Raw genomic sequence first — 17,759 nt, 5'->3', positions numbered from 1 at the left:
CCAGTATGTCTGTTTTTATGTTCTTATGACAACTGAAGCGTTATAAGGACTTGCTTAAGGACAGTCTAAAAAAGTGCAATATTGACATTGATACTTGGGAGACACTTGCCCAGGATCGCTTAAAATGGAGTGAAGTCCTACGTGATGGTCCCCTGCATTTTGAACTTGCTGTCCGACAAGCCGAAGAGGACAAGAGGCACAGGAGGAAGGAGAGACTGGCTTCCAGTCATGGTCAACAGCCTCCTGCTGAGCCTGAAAACATCTGCTCTCATTGTAAGAGAACTTGTGGTTCAAGGATTGGCCTTATTAGCCACCTGAGGACCCATAACTCCCATGGAAGATGATCATACTCGGTAACGAGTGATCGCCCATCATCATCATCACAGTTGTGCAAGCAGTTATCATAGACTAGAGTTGAGGCTCAGCAGTTATATCAAAGAACAGTGGAAATTACTAAGATTTATTATTAGATTTACTTAGGCACTAATGTATTGAGAATGGATTATCATAACACAATTATCACACTTCCAGGGAGGCACTTTTTTTAAGGCACTTTGAAGAGTGTAGTTAGTACAGTTTGAATGGATTGGTCTCAAAAGGACAAATTTAGAATATTAAAAGCAGTTGCTTAAAACAATTTTTTCAGGCCAATTTGCTTGGATGAATAAAGGAGTTAAAATATGGTTTACTTGAGGTCTCACTAGAGAGTGTAGACTCAGCAAGATAACCTAGTTATTTGTATTTCTCCTTCTATTCTATAATATAATCTTTGAATACTTCTTAGTCTCTTAACTTTGGGATGGGGGAGAGTCCTTTCCACACGGTTGGTCCTGGTGTCTGTCATGCTTAGGATTCTTCAGCTTGTTGGGTTCAGTCAGTTCTCAAGAGCATGTGGTGACTTCAGTTTATATAGCCTAGTTTCAGGACTTGTAGGAATGGGCCGCCCTCTTATTCCTATTGGACACATACCAAGTGAGTGCTTAGATTTTAGCTCTTTGTTTGTGTTTGCTTCCATCAGTAGATCAGGGGTCTCAAACATGTGGCTCGCAGGCCGGCGGAGTTATTTCCTGTGGCCACCAAGCTCCTCTCACCTGCTGCCCCCCCCAGCGTGCCGCATTCCCACTCCTCTGCCTACCTCCAGGTGCTTCCCGCTGCCAAACAGCTGTTTGGCAGTGCTTAGCGCTTTCCAGGAGGGAGGGGGAGGAGGGGGAGCCGCACGCTATGGGGAGGAGGTGGCGGGACAGGGGTGGGGATTTGGGGAAGGGGTTGGAATAGGGACAGGGAGGGGGCGGAGTTGGGGTGGGGACTTTGGGGAAGGGGTTGGAATGGGGGTGGGGAAGGGGTGGGAAGATGTGGGGTAGGGACGGGGCCTCATGGGAGAGGTGGAGTCAGAGTGGGGCCGGAGGTAGAAGGGTGGGCTTTCATATCTTTATATGAACAGGTGTCAGTGATGTGGCACTCGGCCAATATACTAGTCCTCATGTGGCCCTCATGGTGATTTGAGTTTGAGATCCCTGCAATAGATGGTGATGGTATATAACAAATTTCTTTAATCCTTTCCTTATCAGAGGTTTTTTAAGTTTGATTTGTTTCAAGGATTGTATTTCATTATTAGCCCCTGCTATCAACGGAGATCCTCTCCTTTAAGCAAGTTCTCTTAATATCCTAAGTTATACCCTGGTTTATATTTTTTGATATTTTTTTCCTTGTGCTAGACAATTCCTATTACTTCTAGAGTGCAACAGTTATTTACAATGAAAACAACAAAATCCTTCATATTTTAAATTTGGAGGACATACTCCATACACTCTTTGATTGTACATGAGCAGTTTATTATGTTGGGCTTGCCATAGAACAAGACATTTTCCACATATAGAAGGATGTAGATCTGACTCACAAGGCAAACAAATGGGCAGCTTCTGATATGGGGTGAAAGATTATTTACAGTATATTTGTATTTTTTGTAACTCAATGTATAGTTTGGTGTGAACATTTTGCTTGGATTTCTTGGTGTAACAGTTATTTTGTTCAATTTGACCTTCAGTCTTACAGCAACATTTCTAATTTGCTTAACTTGCATCTTCCCCAACCATTTCTTTATCCACTCATAATGTGTAATGGGTCACTTTGCATAAGAAAGCAGCGTGTCACCCTTACATGGTAACTTAGAGTTCTTTTTAGGTAGGGTGAGAGGGAGAGAGAGGTTTTATCCATATGCAAATTGAGAGATTCTTGCCTAGATATAACAATATTCTCATTTAATCATTTTAATTAGAATTCCTGACTTTGCCTGTGGGTCCTTAGACAAAGTGTCTCGCATGATGTGAACCATTTTCTTCTTGTCTTCCTAGGTGGATCTTATTTTGGGATAAACAGTGGTGGATAGCTTTTCCAATTTTTAAGGGCCAGAAGGAATCAGTCGTTATTAATCAATCAAGGCATATTTGTTCTGTATATCCCTTGCAGCTAGTAGGCTCTGTACAAACATAACAAATGACAGTTGCTCCTCAGAGATCACAATATAAAAGGAATCATACTTCCAAGCATTTGCTTTTTTCTTTTCTAAAACAATGGGTATTTTTCATAGGTTACTCTTGGGATGGTAGAGTAAAGCAAAAATGCCTAGCTATATATTTAAAAGTATGCAATATGTTTTTGCATACTTTTGTTCGTATATATTCGTCTGATCCTGCACGTACCTAAGTGTTAGCTTAACATTGTGCTCATGAAGAGTCTTGTTGAATTCAGTAGGAACTGTTCTCCAACATAAAGTTATGAATGTGACTAAATGTTCGCAGGATCAGGATAATCATTTGGACTGATTATATGGATCTGTAAATTTTGAAACTAGTTCAAGTGAAAACTACAGCTTCAAGTTTTGCACTACTTTTTGTAAAATAGAGCAAAGGACTAGTTGCAAAAATGATACTTCTGGAGACTCACCTAGCAAAATATTACATCTTGTGCTTTTTGACATCTCCATAAACGTAACTGTTACTGAATAAGTAGTTATGGTGTTTGTTCTTGTGTGTCTTTAAACTGACACGTTGTGTTTTTTTTCTTTTTTTTTAACAGAGCTAAAATTATCAGTATTTGATGATTGTAGGAAGGAAGAAGAATGGAAGGTATAGTTCATTTTGCTTTTTGTAACACTTTAGAATTACTAAAAGCAATAGTCTGTTTCATTAAGTACGCTAACTCTGTTTCTTTGCTTGCCTGAGATTTCTTCACAGCACTTTCATTAAATGACCTGTAGTAGATGGACAAATGGATTTGTCTTCTGGTTTCCTAGTGATGTAGAAAGAAGACCTGAAAGGTGATTCTGTTGGTTTTTAAACTTTAGAAATTCAGGTCTTGTTTTACCCTATTTTCCTGAAAGACACAACAGCCTCACTCATTTCTCTGTAATTTTCCATTGATTGATTTCCACCGGTGGGAATGCTGTGTTGGCCTTATATGGTATACTTATGCTGCAGTTAAAAAACCTTCAGCTGGCCTGTGCCAGCTGACTTGGGTTCAGGGTAAGGGGATGTTTAATTGCGATGCAGAAGTTCGGACTTGGACTGCAGCCCGAGCTCTGAGACCTTCCCACCTTGCACGGTCCTAGAGCCTGGGCTCCTGCCTGAGCCCGAACATCTACACCACAATTAAACAACTCCTTAGCCCAAGCCCTATGAGTCTAAGTCAGCTGGCACAAGCCAGACACTGTTTTTTAATTGCAGTGTAGACATATACACAACAGACTTAAGTCTGTTTTGAGCAGACTTAGACAATATGGTGCTTTATTTAGAATTTGGGTTTTTTTTTAAATCAGAAAAACATCAGGGTTGTTACACAGACAATAAAAATACTCCCATTGTGGGATGCAGCTGTTCTTGCCATGAACAAAAAGATCTGTAGAATAAATTTACCCAGGGAGATCGGGAGAGGAAGCTTAAAATAATTCAGGATAAACTGATTTGAAGAGGAAGGTTTTACACTAAACCAAATATAATGAAGACAGCCACTGCAGGATTCAAGGAGATCTTCTGACATAGCAAATTCTGCAAATGGCTCTCTGAGCCAGAAAGTTCTCAGCCCAAGCAAGATGAAAGTTTGGAATGTTGAGTAAGGCCAGCCAGGCTGATCTCAATTGTCATGGAAGACCTAGGATGAAAAATGGTTAGAGCAGGGGTCGGCAACCTTTCAGAAGTGGTGTGTTGAGTCTTCATTTAATCACTCTAATTTAAGGTTTCACGTGCCAATAATACATTTTAACGTTTTTAGAAAGTCTCTTTTTATAAGTCTATAATATATAACTAACCTATTGTTGTATGTAAAGTAAATAAGGTTTTAAAAATGTTATATATAACATATAAAAATAAAATTTTCCTTTGCAAAATCCATGTTACTTGTAACCCCTTAAAATAAAAATAGCAACCTTGCAGTAATAAAGTGAGCGACTGGGGAAAATAAATTGGTAAGAAAATAATTTCAGTTTCAAGCTTCCACAGCTGCTTATCAAAGAGAATTAAGAAGATGAAATATACCTTGTCTTACAGTAACTGTAGCTGATTCTGAATTATTTGCCTAAATGCTGCTTCATTTGTTTTTATATTTAGTTAATTATTTTAGACGACTTTACCACTAAACTACTGTCGTCATGTGGCAAAATGACTGATTTACTGGCAGAAGGCATCACTGGTAAGTGTAAAATAGTTGTTAAAGGTGCTTTTTTTTTTTTTTTTTTTTTTTTTTTTTTTTTTTTTTTTTTTTTTTAATCTGGGGCAGATAAAAATGTTGGGCTAATAAATAAGGCTATGTTTTAGTTACGGTATTTTTAGTAAAAGTGACGGACAGGTCACGGACAGTAAACAAATTCACTGTGCTAATAAGCGATGGTAACATAAACACCACCCTATACCGGAAACCTACTGACCACTATACTCTATACTTACCTACATGCCTCCAGCTTTCATCCAGACCACATCACACGATCCATTGTCTACACTCTACAGCCAAGCTCTAAGATACATCCACATTTGCTCCGATCCCTCAGACAGAGACAAACACCTACAGGATTTCTATCAAGCATTCTTAAAACTACAATACCCACCTGCTGAAGTGAAGAAACAGATTGACAGAGCCAGAAGGGTACCCAGAAGTCACCTATTCCAAGACCAGCCCAATAAAGAAAGTAACAGAACGCCACTAGCCGTCACCTACAGCCCCCAACTAAAACCTCTCCAGTGCATCATCAAGGATCTACAATCTATCCTGACCGACCTTGGGGGACAGGTCGGTCCTCGCTTACAGACAGCCCCCCAACCTGAAGTAAATACTCACCAGCAACCACACAACAAAACACCAACCCAGGAACCAAACCCTGTAACAAACCCCGGTGCCAACTCTGTCCACATATCTATTCAAGGGACACCATCATAGGACCTAGCCACACCATCAGGGGCTCGTTCACCTGCACATCTACCAATGTGATATATGCCATCATGTGCCAGCAATGCTCCTCTGCCATGTACATTGGCCAAATGGGACAGTCTCTATGCAAAAGAATAAATGGACACAAATCTGACATCAGGAATCATAACATTCAAAAACCAGTAGGAGAACACTTCAGTCTCTCTGATCACTTAATAACAGACCTAAAAGTGGCAATTCTTCAACAAAAAAACTTCAAAAACAGACTCCAACGTGAAACTGCAGAACTGAAATTAATTTGCAAACTGGACACCATCAGATTAGGCCTGAATAAAGACTGGGAGTGGGGGAGGGATAGCTCAGTGGTTTGAGCATTGGCCTGCTAAACCCAGGGTTGTGAGTTCAATCCTTGAGGGGGCCACTTAGGGATCTGGGGCAAAATCAGTACTTGGTCCTGCTAGTGAAGGCAGGGGGCTGGACTCAATGACCTTTCAAGGTCCCTTCCAGTTATAGGAGATAGGATATCTCCATTATTATTTTTTATTTATTTATTTTTTTTATACAAAACCTAAACCTAATTTCCCCCTACCGTTACACACATCTTGTTGTCAACTATCTGAAATGGGCCACTCTCATTACCACTTCAAAAGTCATTTTTCTTCCCTTGGTATCCTGCTGTCAATTGAATTGTCTTGTTAGACTGACCTCACGCTTGGTAAGGCAACTCACATCTTTTCATGTATTTATACCTGCTCCTGTATTTTCCACTCCATGCATCTGATGAAGTGGGTTCTAGCCCACGAAAGCTTATGCCCAAATAAATTTGTTAGTCTCTAAGGTGCCACAAGGACTCCTTGTTGGGGTGGGTGGGTGGGTGTGTGTGTGTGTGTGTGTGTGTGTGTGTGTGTGAGAGACCTGTCCATGACTTTTACTAAAAATATCTGACTAAAACATGGGTGGGGGGCCGTGGGTGTTCTGAGGTGTGGGGGGACAGAGGTGCTGAGGGAGGTGGGCAGCATGGCTGGGGATGGGGGGTGAGCAGCATGGCCCGGGACCCCTGCTGCTGCGAGGCCTGGAGCTCCGTGCAGGGGGGAGTGTTGGCGGGCCTGGCAGGGGCTCCCTACCCAGCTCTGTGTCCCTGCAGCAGAGGGGTCAGGGTGCTTGGCACGCCGCTCCCGCAGCTCCCATTGGCCAGGAACTGCAGCCAATGGGAGCTGCGGGGGTTGGGGCCTGTGGATGCAAGCAGCATGTGGCACAGTGCTTTCCCCCTCCTCCCCCCAGTCCCTTCACTGCTTAGGAGCTGCAGGGCTGTGGGAGCCGGGGAGCCCCCACCTCTAGGCCCCTCCCACACACCCAAACTACTGCTGCTGGCCGGGCAGCCCCTGAGCCAGCACCAGTGGCTGCAGAAGTCACAATGGTCACAGAAAATCACAGAATCCGTGACTTCCGAACGGACTAGCAGCCTTACTAATAAATATATGCACTGTATGTAATATTACTATTATAAATGAGAAAAAGGTCATAAGACTGTTTCTTTATTTACTTGTTTAATATTCAATGGTTTGTTAATTGCAAGCCTGAAATCTGCGTTTAATGCTGCTCTCTTGAAAAAACCTTGCAGCATTGGTGCTGCAAAGTGGCATGTAGGCAAGTATAATATTTGTAAAATCCGGAAACTGGTCTGCCATAGCTGACTGGCTATTTACTCTTGAAACTTTATGCTGTCAGTTGAGAGATGTGCCTTTTCCCTGTCTGCTCTCCTTAAAATCTGGTATGCTTGATCAAATTTGAAGGTCCAGTGTAGAAAGACTTGCTTGAAAGAACTTTACAGTTGGATGATAGTTAACTTTTCTTTACTTGGAGACTTCACTTTTGGGCAAAGTGTTCTTCAGTGTTTTTCATGCTATATAAGTGATTAGTTGCTCCCCTGTACTTTCAGGGAAGCAGCAAATCAAGTATGTGGTCAGACGCAAGACGAACTTCTTGAGAATGTCTTTTCAATTGTAGTTAGCTCAGTGAAAATACGTGTGTAGTGTAGAGTTTTGGACAAAGAAAAACAAAGTATTAGAATGTATGAAGAACAGGATATAGCATTCTCAGCATTCTCACCACATATAAATCAATGGAATGCCCTCATCTGGATACAGGATTCAAGTCTCGAGAAAACAGAAATAGGAGAGGTCCAGAGAAGGGAAACCAAAATTGCTGAAGGCATGGAAAAACTTTCCTATGGAAAAGACTGAATCTGAATCCTTTCCACGCCATCAGGCATTGTTTAAGGCATGGAAAAGGCTCTTCCATCCCTGTCCATCGTGCCACTAGAGTAGAATCTCAGAGTTACGAACACCAGAGTTACGAACTGACCGGTCAACTACACACCTCATTTGGAACCAGAAGTATGCAATCAGGCAGCAGCAGAAACCCCCCAAAACACCCCAGCAAGGATATTACTGTGTTAAATGTAAATTACTAAAAAAAAAAAAAAAAAAAAAAGGAAACTCTCTGTGCTTGTTTCATTTAAATTAAGGTGGCTAAAAGCAGCATTTTCCTTCTAGATAGTAAAGTTTCAAAGCTGTATTAAATCAATGTTCAGTTGTAAAGTTTTGAAAGAACAGCCATAATGTTTTGTTCAGAGTTATGAACATTTCAGAGTTATTGAACAACTTTCATTCCTGAGATTTTTGTAACTCTGAGGTTCTACTGTACTCAGAATACTTTGTTGTGTTTCTATAACTTTTGTACAAAGATGGGTTGTTGTTCCATTGCTCAACCCCTGACCTGGAGGACCAGTAGGCTGCTTTTAGTCTGATCCCTACCTTTGACCTGTCCAGTTTGCGTGGCCCTATCAAGAGTTAAAACTCCTGCAAGCATAGCTGTCAGGTTCACTGGAACACACAAGCCTTCCCTCTACATCAGGGTGCAGTCTCCACGGAAGGATGGAAAGACTAAGAACTGTTTAAGTTTAGAGTGGAGAGAAGAGGGGACATGATAGCTGTGAATAAAATAATGAATGATATAGAGAACAAGGGGACATCCAATGAAACTAAAAGGTAACGTTTAAAAGTGCTAAAAGGAAATCCTTCTATTCAATGCAGAATTAACCTATGGAACTGTCAAGACTGATTTTCCCACTCTAGCACTTTTAGGGCAGAAGGTGGGGGCCCACAAGGACTCTAAAAATTACTACTTGCCATTCCAGGCTTGTATTAAACTCCCAAGGTTACAGCTTTTCTCTGACCTTGGATTGGTAGATGCTGCCACCACCCAAATGAAAAACCCCTTTGGGAACCCAGGAAGGCACACTTGGGAATTCCTTCCTGTGGGGTACCCTCAAGCCCTTTCACCCCCCTCCCTCCCCGGGAAAGAGCTGAGAAAGGAGAGGGGGGAAAAAAGTAAATCAGCTGTTGCCACCAGCTAATTAAACAACGTGCACAAACCTCTTAAGACGCACAAATCCAATTCTGTTTGTAAAAAAAGGTAAATTTTATTAATAAAAGAAAATTCATCTGGGAACTTAGTCTTCTGCTAGATTAAATAAAAAAACTACAAGAATTAAGCATCAAGAATAGCTCTCTTGAGGTCTAGCTTAAAGGTTACAAGCAAAACAAAAGCACCTGGGGTTAGCACAGAGGAATCCACAAGCCATAAAGAAATAAAAGGGATAAACCTAAGTGCGTCTTCCTAGACCTTTCCTGATCTACTTACATATCTGGGGCTTTAGGTGAGTAGTTTCTGGGTATGATACTGATGATTTTTTTCATACCTGGCCCAAGCTTTTCACAGCATAACTGCTCCATGTCTGCCTCTCCCCGAGAACAACAGACAAAAGGGAGTCTTTGTTCAATTTTAAAATGTTCTAGCCTTCCCATTGGCTCTTTTGGCCAGGTGTCCACTCACTTCTTTTTATCTATGCAGCAGTGAGACTTTTTAACCCTTTACAGGTAGAGCAATTAGAGAACAGCTACTAAGAGGGATTTTATAGCTACTGTCTGGCTGGGCATCCATAAAAGGGAGCTACCCCCACCCCCCTTCATTTATCACAAGAACTCATTTTCACAATATGTCAGAGTCCAAGAGCTTTCCAGAATAAAAAGGATTAAAAATGGATAATGAAAATATTCTTGGCTAGAATTAGCTAGAATAAAAAATGAAGGCTATAACTCCTCATTCTTCAGGCAGTTGCTTTCTGCAAGTGTTTAAGGGGAAAGTACCCTGATGGGCAGTTCAATATCTGTCCATTATGGAGTTTCTTGCACCTTCCTCTGAAGCATTTGGTATTGGCCTCTGTCAGAAGCAGAATATCAGATGAGATTTCATTTGATAGTGTAATTACTATATGATATATTTGAGACTAGATTTACCTATATTCTTGAGAAGATGAAACACTGCAATCAAACTTTATAGCCTGTAAAAACCATTTATTAAAGGGAACACTTATATTTTCCTTATCTCAGCTGTCTTACTTCTTACTTTTTGAATTTTATTTCTCACTATAAAACTTATTTGAAGTGTGTTTTAAAGTTTCTGTGATGCCTGATACCTAAATCATCCTGGTGAAAAGTAACATTTTGAAATTGATAGTGAATATATTCAACTTTATGAAAGCAGTTTTCAATCTTCTCTAATAGATTCTTTTTTTAAAAAATCCGTATTTTATGGTGAGACAGTATTTAGGATGGTAACTTCACAATTCTTGCTCACACGAGTATCAATGGGGCTACTTAAAGTAAGGAAGAGATTGTATAATTGGACCCTTAGTATGTAAATTTAAACATTGATATTAAATTTGTTCTGCTTTAAGACTGATTATTTACTCGGATACTGTCTTTCCATATGTCCAGTATATCACATGCCACTTCAGAAAGAACAATAAGCTCAAATCTCAACTGTAATTCACTTTTCAAGTGTATTTTACTCTTAGTAAATTGCTTTGCTGTTTCCATCTGAAAATTTTTCAGAACAAATGGGTATAACTTTTCTTAACCACCAAGTAAGTGAAGTGCTGCTTAAAGTGCCAGACTGACAGTCCGGGAAACTGAAGTTCTCTGTTAATTTACAAAAGCTGTGGCATGATCGGAAGCAAGACAAGTTTTCCCACATTTTCCCACCAATGCATAGCAGCCCTATCTCAGGAAATCCTCTGTATGTAATATCTGTAGTGTAATGAGTAAGCTAAACAGAGAAGCCATTAGAAGGACGTGTTACATGAAATAGTTGGTTTTTAAAAAATGACCAACTTGTTCATGCAGTTACATGTCCAGTAGGTTAATTGCACAAGAAATGCTAAAAGGACAGAAAAGGCTAGAGTCTTAAAGGTACTCTGTGTTGGTTTTTTCCCTCTGATGCTGAATAGAAGCATAATTTTACTAAGGTTGTGATCCTGTAAGCTGCTGTTTGCATGTTAGCCCCACGTATGGAGATCCATTGATTTTACTGGGGCTCTACATAAGGGCAGAGGTCTATCTGTGTAGAACAACTTGCAAGATTGGGACCTAGAGGTTTAGTTAGTACGTAACTCTGTTCTACTCTGTCTTTGTGTTAACCTCCAATGTGAAAAATGGGGATTCTTTATAGATAAGGTAGCATCTGGCCCCTGATTTTTATTTTTATTTTTTTTAAGGCCCCACCCACAGACCTTACTTAATCAATTAAAAGTGTAATTCAGCTCTCTCCATAGAATGAGTTTTACACCCATTTTAGCTTATGGAAATACTAATGTAAAATACAATCACTGGTCAAATAGAGCATTATTAAAAGATGCAATCCAGAATGCTTTAGTTTTTTTGTTTATAAACCTTAGTGTTCAATGTAGTTTTCCAAACTTAATTAAGTAAGAAAGATATATTGAGTATTACATTTTGAAATGAGTAATTTTATATATTTTAGCTGTGGAGAATGTTTATAAAAACCGTGAGCCTGTCCCGCACATGAAGGCAATTTATTTCATCACTCCAACCAAGAAGGTTAGTATTTTTAAGGGGAAAAACTTTTACTTAGTTTTTCTTTTTGATTTTTTTCTTTCTTTTTGTAGTACAGAAAGCATAAAGCACTAAGCCATCGTAACATTACATACTGAGCTATTACAAAGCTGTCATTCAAAATAATGGCCGTAGAAAAGAGTTGGCTGTACTGGTACTACAGAAATGTTCAGAAGAGACTGAATTTCCAATTATTAAATCATTTTCAATCTATAACAATATAACATAAGATTTTCCTTCTCCCCTCTGCTTTCTTTGCTTCCTTAAAGCAATCTTTTGTACAACTTCTATAGATGAGAATATTACTGATCTTCTTTCATTGTTTTGTCATCCTTGGGCTGGATATATATAAATATTATAGTTCAGTGTTTACATTCCCATGTGACTGTGATTACAGTATTTCTGATTTCATACTGATCAATAAACACTAACTTTTCAAAAATATAGACCAAGAAAAGTTTGTTCTAAGGGCAGGCAAAATAGACACGAATGACAGTTATTTTCTTTATAGTAAATTACAATTTAGCATTTTTATCTTAAGTCTGTAGATGGGCTTATAAATGACTTTGTAAGTAAAGCATCCAGCAAGTACAAAGCAGCATATGTCTACTTCACTGACTGTAAGTAATTTTTTATTGAGTTTGATAATGATGAATGTTTAAAAGTGGTTGTCAGTCTTATCTTGCTACTAACCTATTCTAATTTTCTAGTTGGTGCATATTTGAAAAATTAACTACTGCACTAAGCTGTGAGGGGAGTTTTGAGACTCAGCTTGTTTACCAGAGTTGAGAATTTAAGTTGAGGTGTTTTTAAAACACCTCCAACCCATAATTCTGTCTTTGCCTGTTAATTATGCTGTAAGGCATTGTAGCCAGAAATGGAAAGCCACAGGATGTGGAATTAGAGTTTCTGTTCAGTGTGGCACTGTGGCTTCTTATTTCCCAGAATAAATATGACCTTTGCATTTTATGCTTTAGTTTTCAATGTTACATATTTTGGTTTTATTTTTATAACATGCTAACTGTATTTGTATGCTATAGAATGTAAAGGAAGAAGCTTTTGAGCAAAATTATGAGGTACACAAACACATAATCCTGTGCATAAATAACATCAAAAAATGACTTTCTTGGGATGACAGTTTGCTGTGCTGCAAGGACAGTGGTTTGAAGTTTGATTATATTTCACTTATTCACTATGAACTCCGTTTTGAGCTGGCCTCCACATGCTTGTAGGGGAGTAAGAAAGTGTAGGTGCCCTCTTAATTCCTCTGCATAGTCTACTTGCATCATAAATTGCACGCAAAGGAAAGAACAGCTGTCATTCCGTAGGTAATCCCTCAATCTGTGCGCGTGTGGGAACTAAGGCTGCACCCTCTCCATTATCAGTCGGCACAGCTGAAAGAGTGTGGAGAGGGAAATAAGCTGTGCTAGGAAAAGGACACCCATACTCTTGACTGCCAGAAGCTGGGACTAGATGACAGGGATGGATCACTCGCTAATTGCCCTGTTCTGTTCGTTCCCTCTGAAGCATGTGGCAGACCCAGTATGGCCATTCTTATGTCCTTATATTCTAGTCTAACTTCCTTCCCCCATGGGAAGCAGACACTGAATTTTGGCTGCATCAGTTTGGTCCCTGGTTTACTCTTGGAGCTGTGCAGTTACACGCTTCCCCTTACTCAGGCCAGATTATAAAACGCCTGTCTATATCTTTAAAAAAAAAAAAAAACCTCTAATGCAAATCCACTACTAGACTACCCCTTTCCCCCCAAACCAAACTACATTCTGCTGTTTGACTTATTATTTTTTTTTTTTTTTTTTTTTTTTTTTGTGTGTGTGGTTTTTTTTTTTTTTTTTTTTTATTATGCTGTTGTGGTAGAACGTAAAAACCTTAAAATGTTAAAATGAAAAAATGAGAACAGTACAGAAACTTTCCTCTGAGATACCTATTACCTTAGATTTCCACTGTAGCCTTGTGTTTTCCAGCATATTATTGGATGAAATGTTCCCCAGAGGGCATTCCATACCCTTTTGTATGTGTGCTTCATGGTGGCCCCAGAATTCCAAGGTCTGCTCCTTTCTGACTGTAGTTGACAGAGTTCCTTGGGACCAGCCAGCATTTTTTAGTGAAGGTTCGAACTTATAGCAGCACTCTTTTTAGCTTCAGTATATATTTCCCCACTGCCTTCCAGTGTCCTTTACTGATTTTTTTTTTTTTTTTTTTTTCATTCCTTGTCAGTCTGTTGCCCAAAGCGTATCTTCAGCTTGCTTCATGGGCAAACTGCTCTATCTCAGAACAGTTGCCAAACCAGCAGCAACAATTGTTGGGGCTTCATTTCCTGCTCCTTTCAGTGCTGCTTCATGCTAGTCATCTGCATTCTTGACATACTTGAGGCTTTGGCCCTAGCTTCTTGGTATAATATCTAGCTATGCCAACAAATAGCAGGGCCTTTAAGTACTTTTGGAGTACTTAATAGCTCCTCTTGTTACAGAGGTTCTTCATTGACACACCATGTTCTTAGTAGTCTTAAGGTTCCATCCCTTCAGTTCACTTTCTGGGGATTTACCAAGATTTGGATCTGTTCAGTGGCTAGCATATGATTCATCAATGCACTGTGGTACTATGCTGTTCACTTAGTTGCCACTTCACTTGCAAGAAAGAGGGAGGTAGATGTAGCAGCTGCGTCAGAAGATGCTCAGTGCAACATGATGGATGTGCCTGTGCACTGTTCTCAGATATCCCCCTGAGCCATCAGGCCTTACGAGTGCCTCAAACCCCTTCTGATCTTGAATAAGACTGGTAGTTGGCTCACCCAGAAAACCTCAAAGGCTTTAGTAAAAGTGAAGAACAGAATTTAGCTCCTGTGCTGGGCTTAGGATTTTGTTTTGACGCTCACTTCAGTACAGGTCCAATCAGAGGCCTTACAGCACAGCTTCTTCACTTGCATTAGTTTTGTCAAGTTTATGGAAGAAAACGTCTGCCTCTTTGTTTAGTCTCTCCTCCAGGAGAAACTCACATCTGAACACCACCTCTGGTAGGGCTTGGACATAGACATCTGGTTTGGTGATGTGTTTAGTGACAATCAATGAGAGCACCTGCCTCTGGAACCTATACTTACAGGTGTAAATATTTATCAGCCTTCCTATGGAGGTTTATCAGAAGCTTGAGGGCCTGTTGAATGATGAAAGGAATCTCTGTGGGGAGAAAAGAAGTGAATCTGACAGATCTAACAACCAATGCTATCCTTGGTTTCATTAGGTCTGTTGTACAGTCCTCCTCTTACTCTATCAAGGGAACCAGGGAGAAGGAAGAGCTGATACAACTAAGACTGGGTTCAGGCATTTAATGATGAGCATCAAAAGTCAATGGGTTCTAATCTCCCTTTTCAAATGTAGCAAGAACCTCTTCTTTAAAAAAAAAAAAAAAAAAGGCTCTGGGTGTCTAGTGAACCTAGACCTGGCATTCATATGGGAAGACATTTATTTGTTGGCGACATTGGTTATTTGGTTATCCTTTGGTGCTACAAAATTGGCTTCCCTCACAATCCACATTTCATCCATATAGAGCTGCTTTGTAGTTGAGCTATTTTTTTTTTTTTTTTTTTTTAAATGGAAGATCTTTACGAGTCACAGCCACCAGGAAACGGAACAACCTTCAAGAGGCCTGGTGGTCTCTTGTCTGTAGGCTTTTAGTTAAAATAGGCTCTAGAGCCCTTAAAATCCACTTGTGTTTTTGTGTCATACAACACTCCTACAATAGGTTCTGATGTTCCAAGAGAACCATGTCTGAATGGCTGTCTAATTGTATATCTCCCTGTTTAAGTTGCAGATCTGTAAACCTCTAAGGTTTGTCCATTTATTTCATTTAAGGAAAACCCATTTTGGCTGTCTGTTCAAGGAATTTGCTAAGCATCCATATGGTCTTATCTGCATATATTTACTAATCATTGCTTAAATTCAGTTTCTAGACAAGAATCCAAGTTTAACCTCTCAGTGTTACAGAATATATTTCTAAAATAGGTGCAACCAAACTCTTGTATCTGCTTTTATATTTTGTTTGGGGATGTGTATTGCCCATTTTGAGGATGTAGGAGATGGCTATCTTAATCTCCTTTTTGTAATATTTAGGAGGTACCTTGTTACTCGTATGAAAGGGGTGAGAAAACCTACACAAAACCCTCTTGTTGTTTTTCACTATTTTTTCTTCTCCTTGTTTGTTCCAGTATCTCTTAAATTTGTTTTAAATCTTTCTCGGGCTTCGGTGTCCAAAAGCTGGAATCCACTGGAAAGAAAAGTACCCGTAACTCTTCTCTGAAGAGAGATCCCAAACCCGGTGGATTAACACCGCTTCTCTTTCCCTTTGGGAGGGTTCTATAATATTTTTATCCCTTAATAGTGATTGACTCTTGTTTCAGCCTCTCTTTTGAAAGGACCTGATGATGGAATTCTGTAAGCCATGGGCATGTTTCTGGTTTCTAAAAGTTCAGAATTTTCTAGCTGGGAGAATTCCCGTCTGATCACGTGCTGGAACCACAGACTAATATGGTAATTCTCTGAAACAAATCTGACTTTTAAAGAACAAGATTTATAAATAAATGAGGTTTTTATGCTGCAAATTTAAATGTGAATGAATTAACTGAAATAAATAAATATAAAATGGCTTCATAACCTTTAATCTCTTTTTCCAGTTTGCCCTGACATTCTCTTTAATAAAATGAAGTCCTCCTGCTCAAGGGCTATAAGAAGGTGCAAAGAAATAAATATTTCCTTCTTTCCATATGAATCTCAGGTAAACTTTAGTCTTTATATTAGCATAACTCCAGAAATTATACTGCATTTTATATTTCTAAGTGTTGATTTATCCACTATAAAGTCCTGAAATGTAGCTGGTTTTTATTTTAAATATATTTTTCAGACTTTGTGACAAACAGTACACAAAGCTTACCACCATTTTACATACATATATTTCCAATGTATTTGCAAGATGAAAACAAATTGCTATTGCTATCAAAGATTTATTTTCAATTGTCTTCATTGCATGACTGGGTTCAGTTGACATGCAAAGCTTTTGTCATTCAGTGCAGCAAATGAGTTCTGGTTTGTTTTAAGCAATGTCAAACTGCACTACTCACTATTTTGCAATATTGTTATCCTGACATGTAACTAGATAGGATTAGTTAAGACCCCAGAATCAACTACTAGTTTGCTCTTGCTGAATTCCCATCTCTCAACAATTCAGAGAATTTAGGATTCTAAAAGCAAAGACGACCTGATATATTTAAGAATAGTAATATGAAGACACTGGTGAGGATAATCACCAGTTAGAGTGAAAACCACCAATGAAAGAGGCTGAAAACTGTCTGCAATAGCAGATTTGTCACTCATGCACTTCATATAAAAGAAAAACAAGATGAAATATTACATCAATTCTGGCCAAGATAGGGAAGCCCACAAGGCCAAGAACCCTTGCTCCACTGTAGGAAGTTGTAGAAATGTCTGTTCTTCTTCTCACATTACTTTTCCCTGTTTTCTGTGTATCTTCCCTTTCTCTCTTATGTGCCACACTGCTAGGGTCACAAACGCTTATACCCCAACTGGTATATGAGTGTAGGAGAGGCTCTTGCCTCCTGTTGTTTTCTGGTAAGGGAGCTTCCTAACTGAAGGACTCCTTTCCCTCTCCTCACTACTTTTTATTGGGTGAGTTTATGGGGTTGTAGTAATGGAATGAGAATCTTCCTCCTAATGTTGACTTACACAAAGGGCTTTTATCACAAGTGTTTGTCAGAGGGTTGTTTTTATTAAACTGCTTTTACCAAAAAAAGTTTTTTAGTTTTGATGAAACATCTGCATCCAAAGTCAACTGAGAGCTGTGAAAACGTTTGTTTATTGTGGGATTCACTATCCTGGTCCTCCAGAGAACCTCTGTCTGAAACTGAGAAATTGATACTTTTTCCATTATAAAACCAATTAAGCAGAATCCATACCCCTTTTCCTTTTTAGCTCTTTTTTTTTTTTTTTTTTTTTTAAATGCCTTGGAATCAGGGAACCCTTGAGGTCTTTGTGAATCATAAACATGCAATAAAGGGCATTTTTGCTTGCTTGGCTGGTAGATAAGAATCTCCTGATGACAAGTATCCTTGTAGCTATGTTAGTCTGTGTCCACAAAAACAGCGAGGAGTCCGGTGGCACCTTAAAGACTAGCAAATTTATTTTGGGCATAAATTTTTGTGAGTAAAAAACCCACTTCTTCAGATGCATCTTCTCCTGATTAGTCTCCTAAGCCCAGTTTGCATGGTGATAGAACTGGGTAGAGTCAGACTTCATCCTGGGACAGGTTTGAATGGCCATGTTCTGCAAGAAGGAAATAAGC

The 17,759-nt window shown here is 39.4% G+C and overlaps 1 protein-coding gene across 2 annotated transcripts in view; it reads left to right on the top strand.

Moving 5' to 3' along the window:
• LOC113407431 (syntaxin-binding protein 3-like) overlaps nucleotides 1-17,759 on the top strand; it is a 48,171-nt gene that overhangs the window by 9,935 nt on the left and 20,477 nt on the right. Inside the window, exons 2-6 of one of the 2 annotated variants that reach the window (XM_026655941.1) lie at nucleotides 3,076-3,125; nucleotides 4,602-4,683; nucleotides 11,302-11,378; nucleotides 11,935-12,013; nucleotides 16,078-16,178. In XM_026655941.1, coding sequence (XP_026511726.1) covers nucleotides 3,076-3,125; nucleotides 4,602-4,683; nucleotides 11,302-11,378; nucleotides 11,935-12,013; nucleotides 16,078-16,178 — 389 coding nt within the window. Of the gene's footprint in view, nucleotides 1-3,075; nucleotides 3,126-3,271; nucleotides 3,317-4,601; nucleotides 4,684-11,301; nucleotides 11,379-11,934; nucleotides 12,014-16,077; nucleotides 16,179-17,759 lie in introns of those variants that run through there. The other variant, XM_029912426.1, reaches the window with a different exon arrangement.

This window comes from Terrapene carolina, unplaced genomic scaffold (assembly GCF_002925995.2).
Source record: "Terrapene carolina triunguis isolate 2854851 unplaced genomic scaffold, T_m_triunguis-2.0 Scaffold211, whole genome shotgun sequence".
Taxonomy (NCBI): domain Eukaryota; kingdom Metazoa; phylum Chordata; order Testudines; family Emydidae; genus Terrapene; species Terrapene triunguis.
The sequence above is the reverse complement of the archived record's forward strand: the minus strand, read 5'-3'. Positions and strand labels throughout refer to the sequence as shown.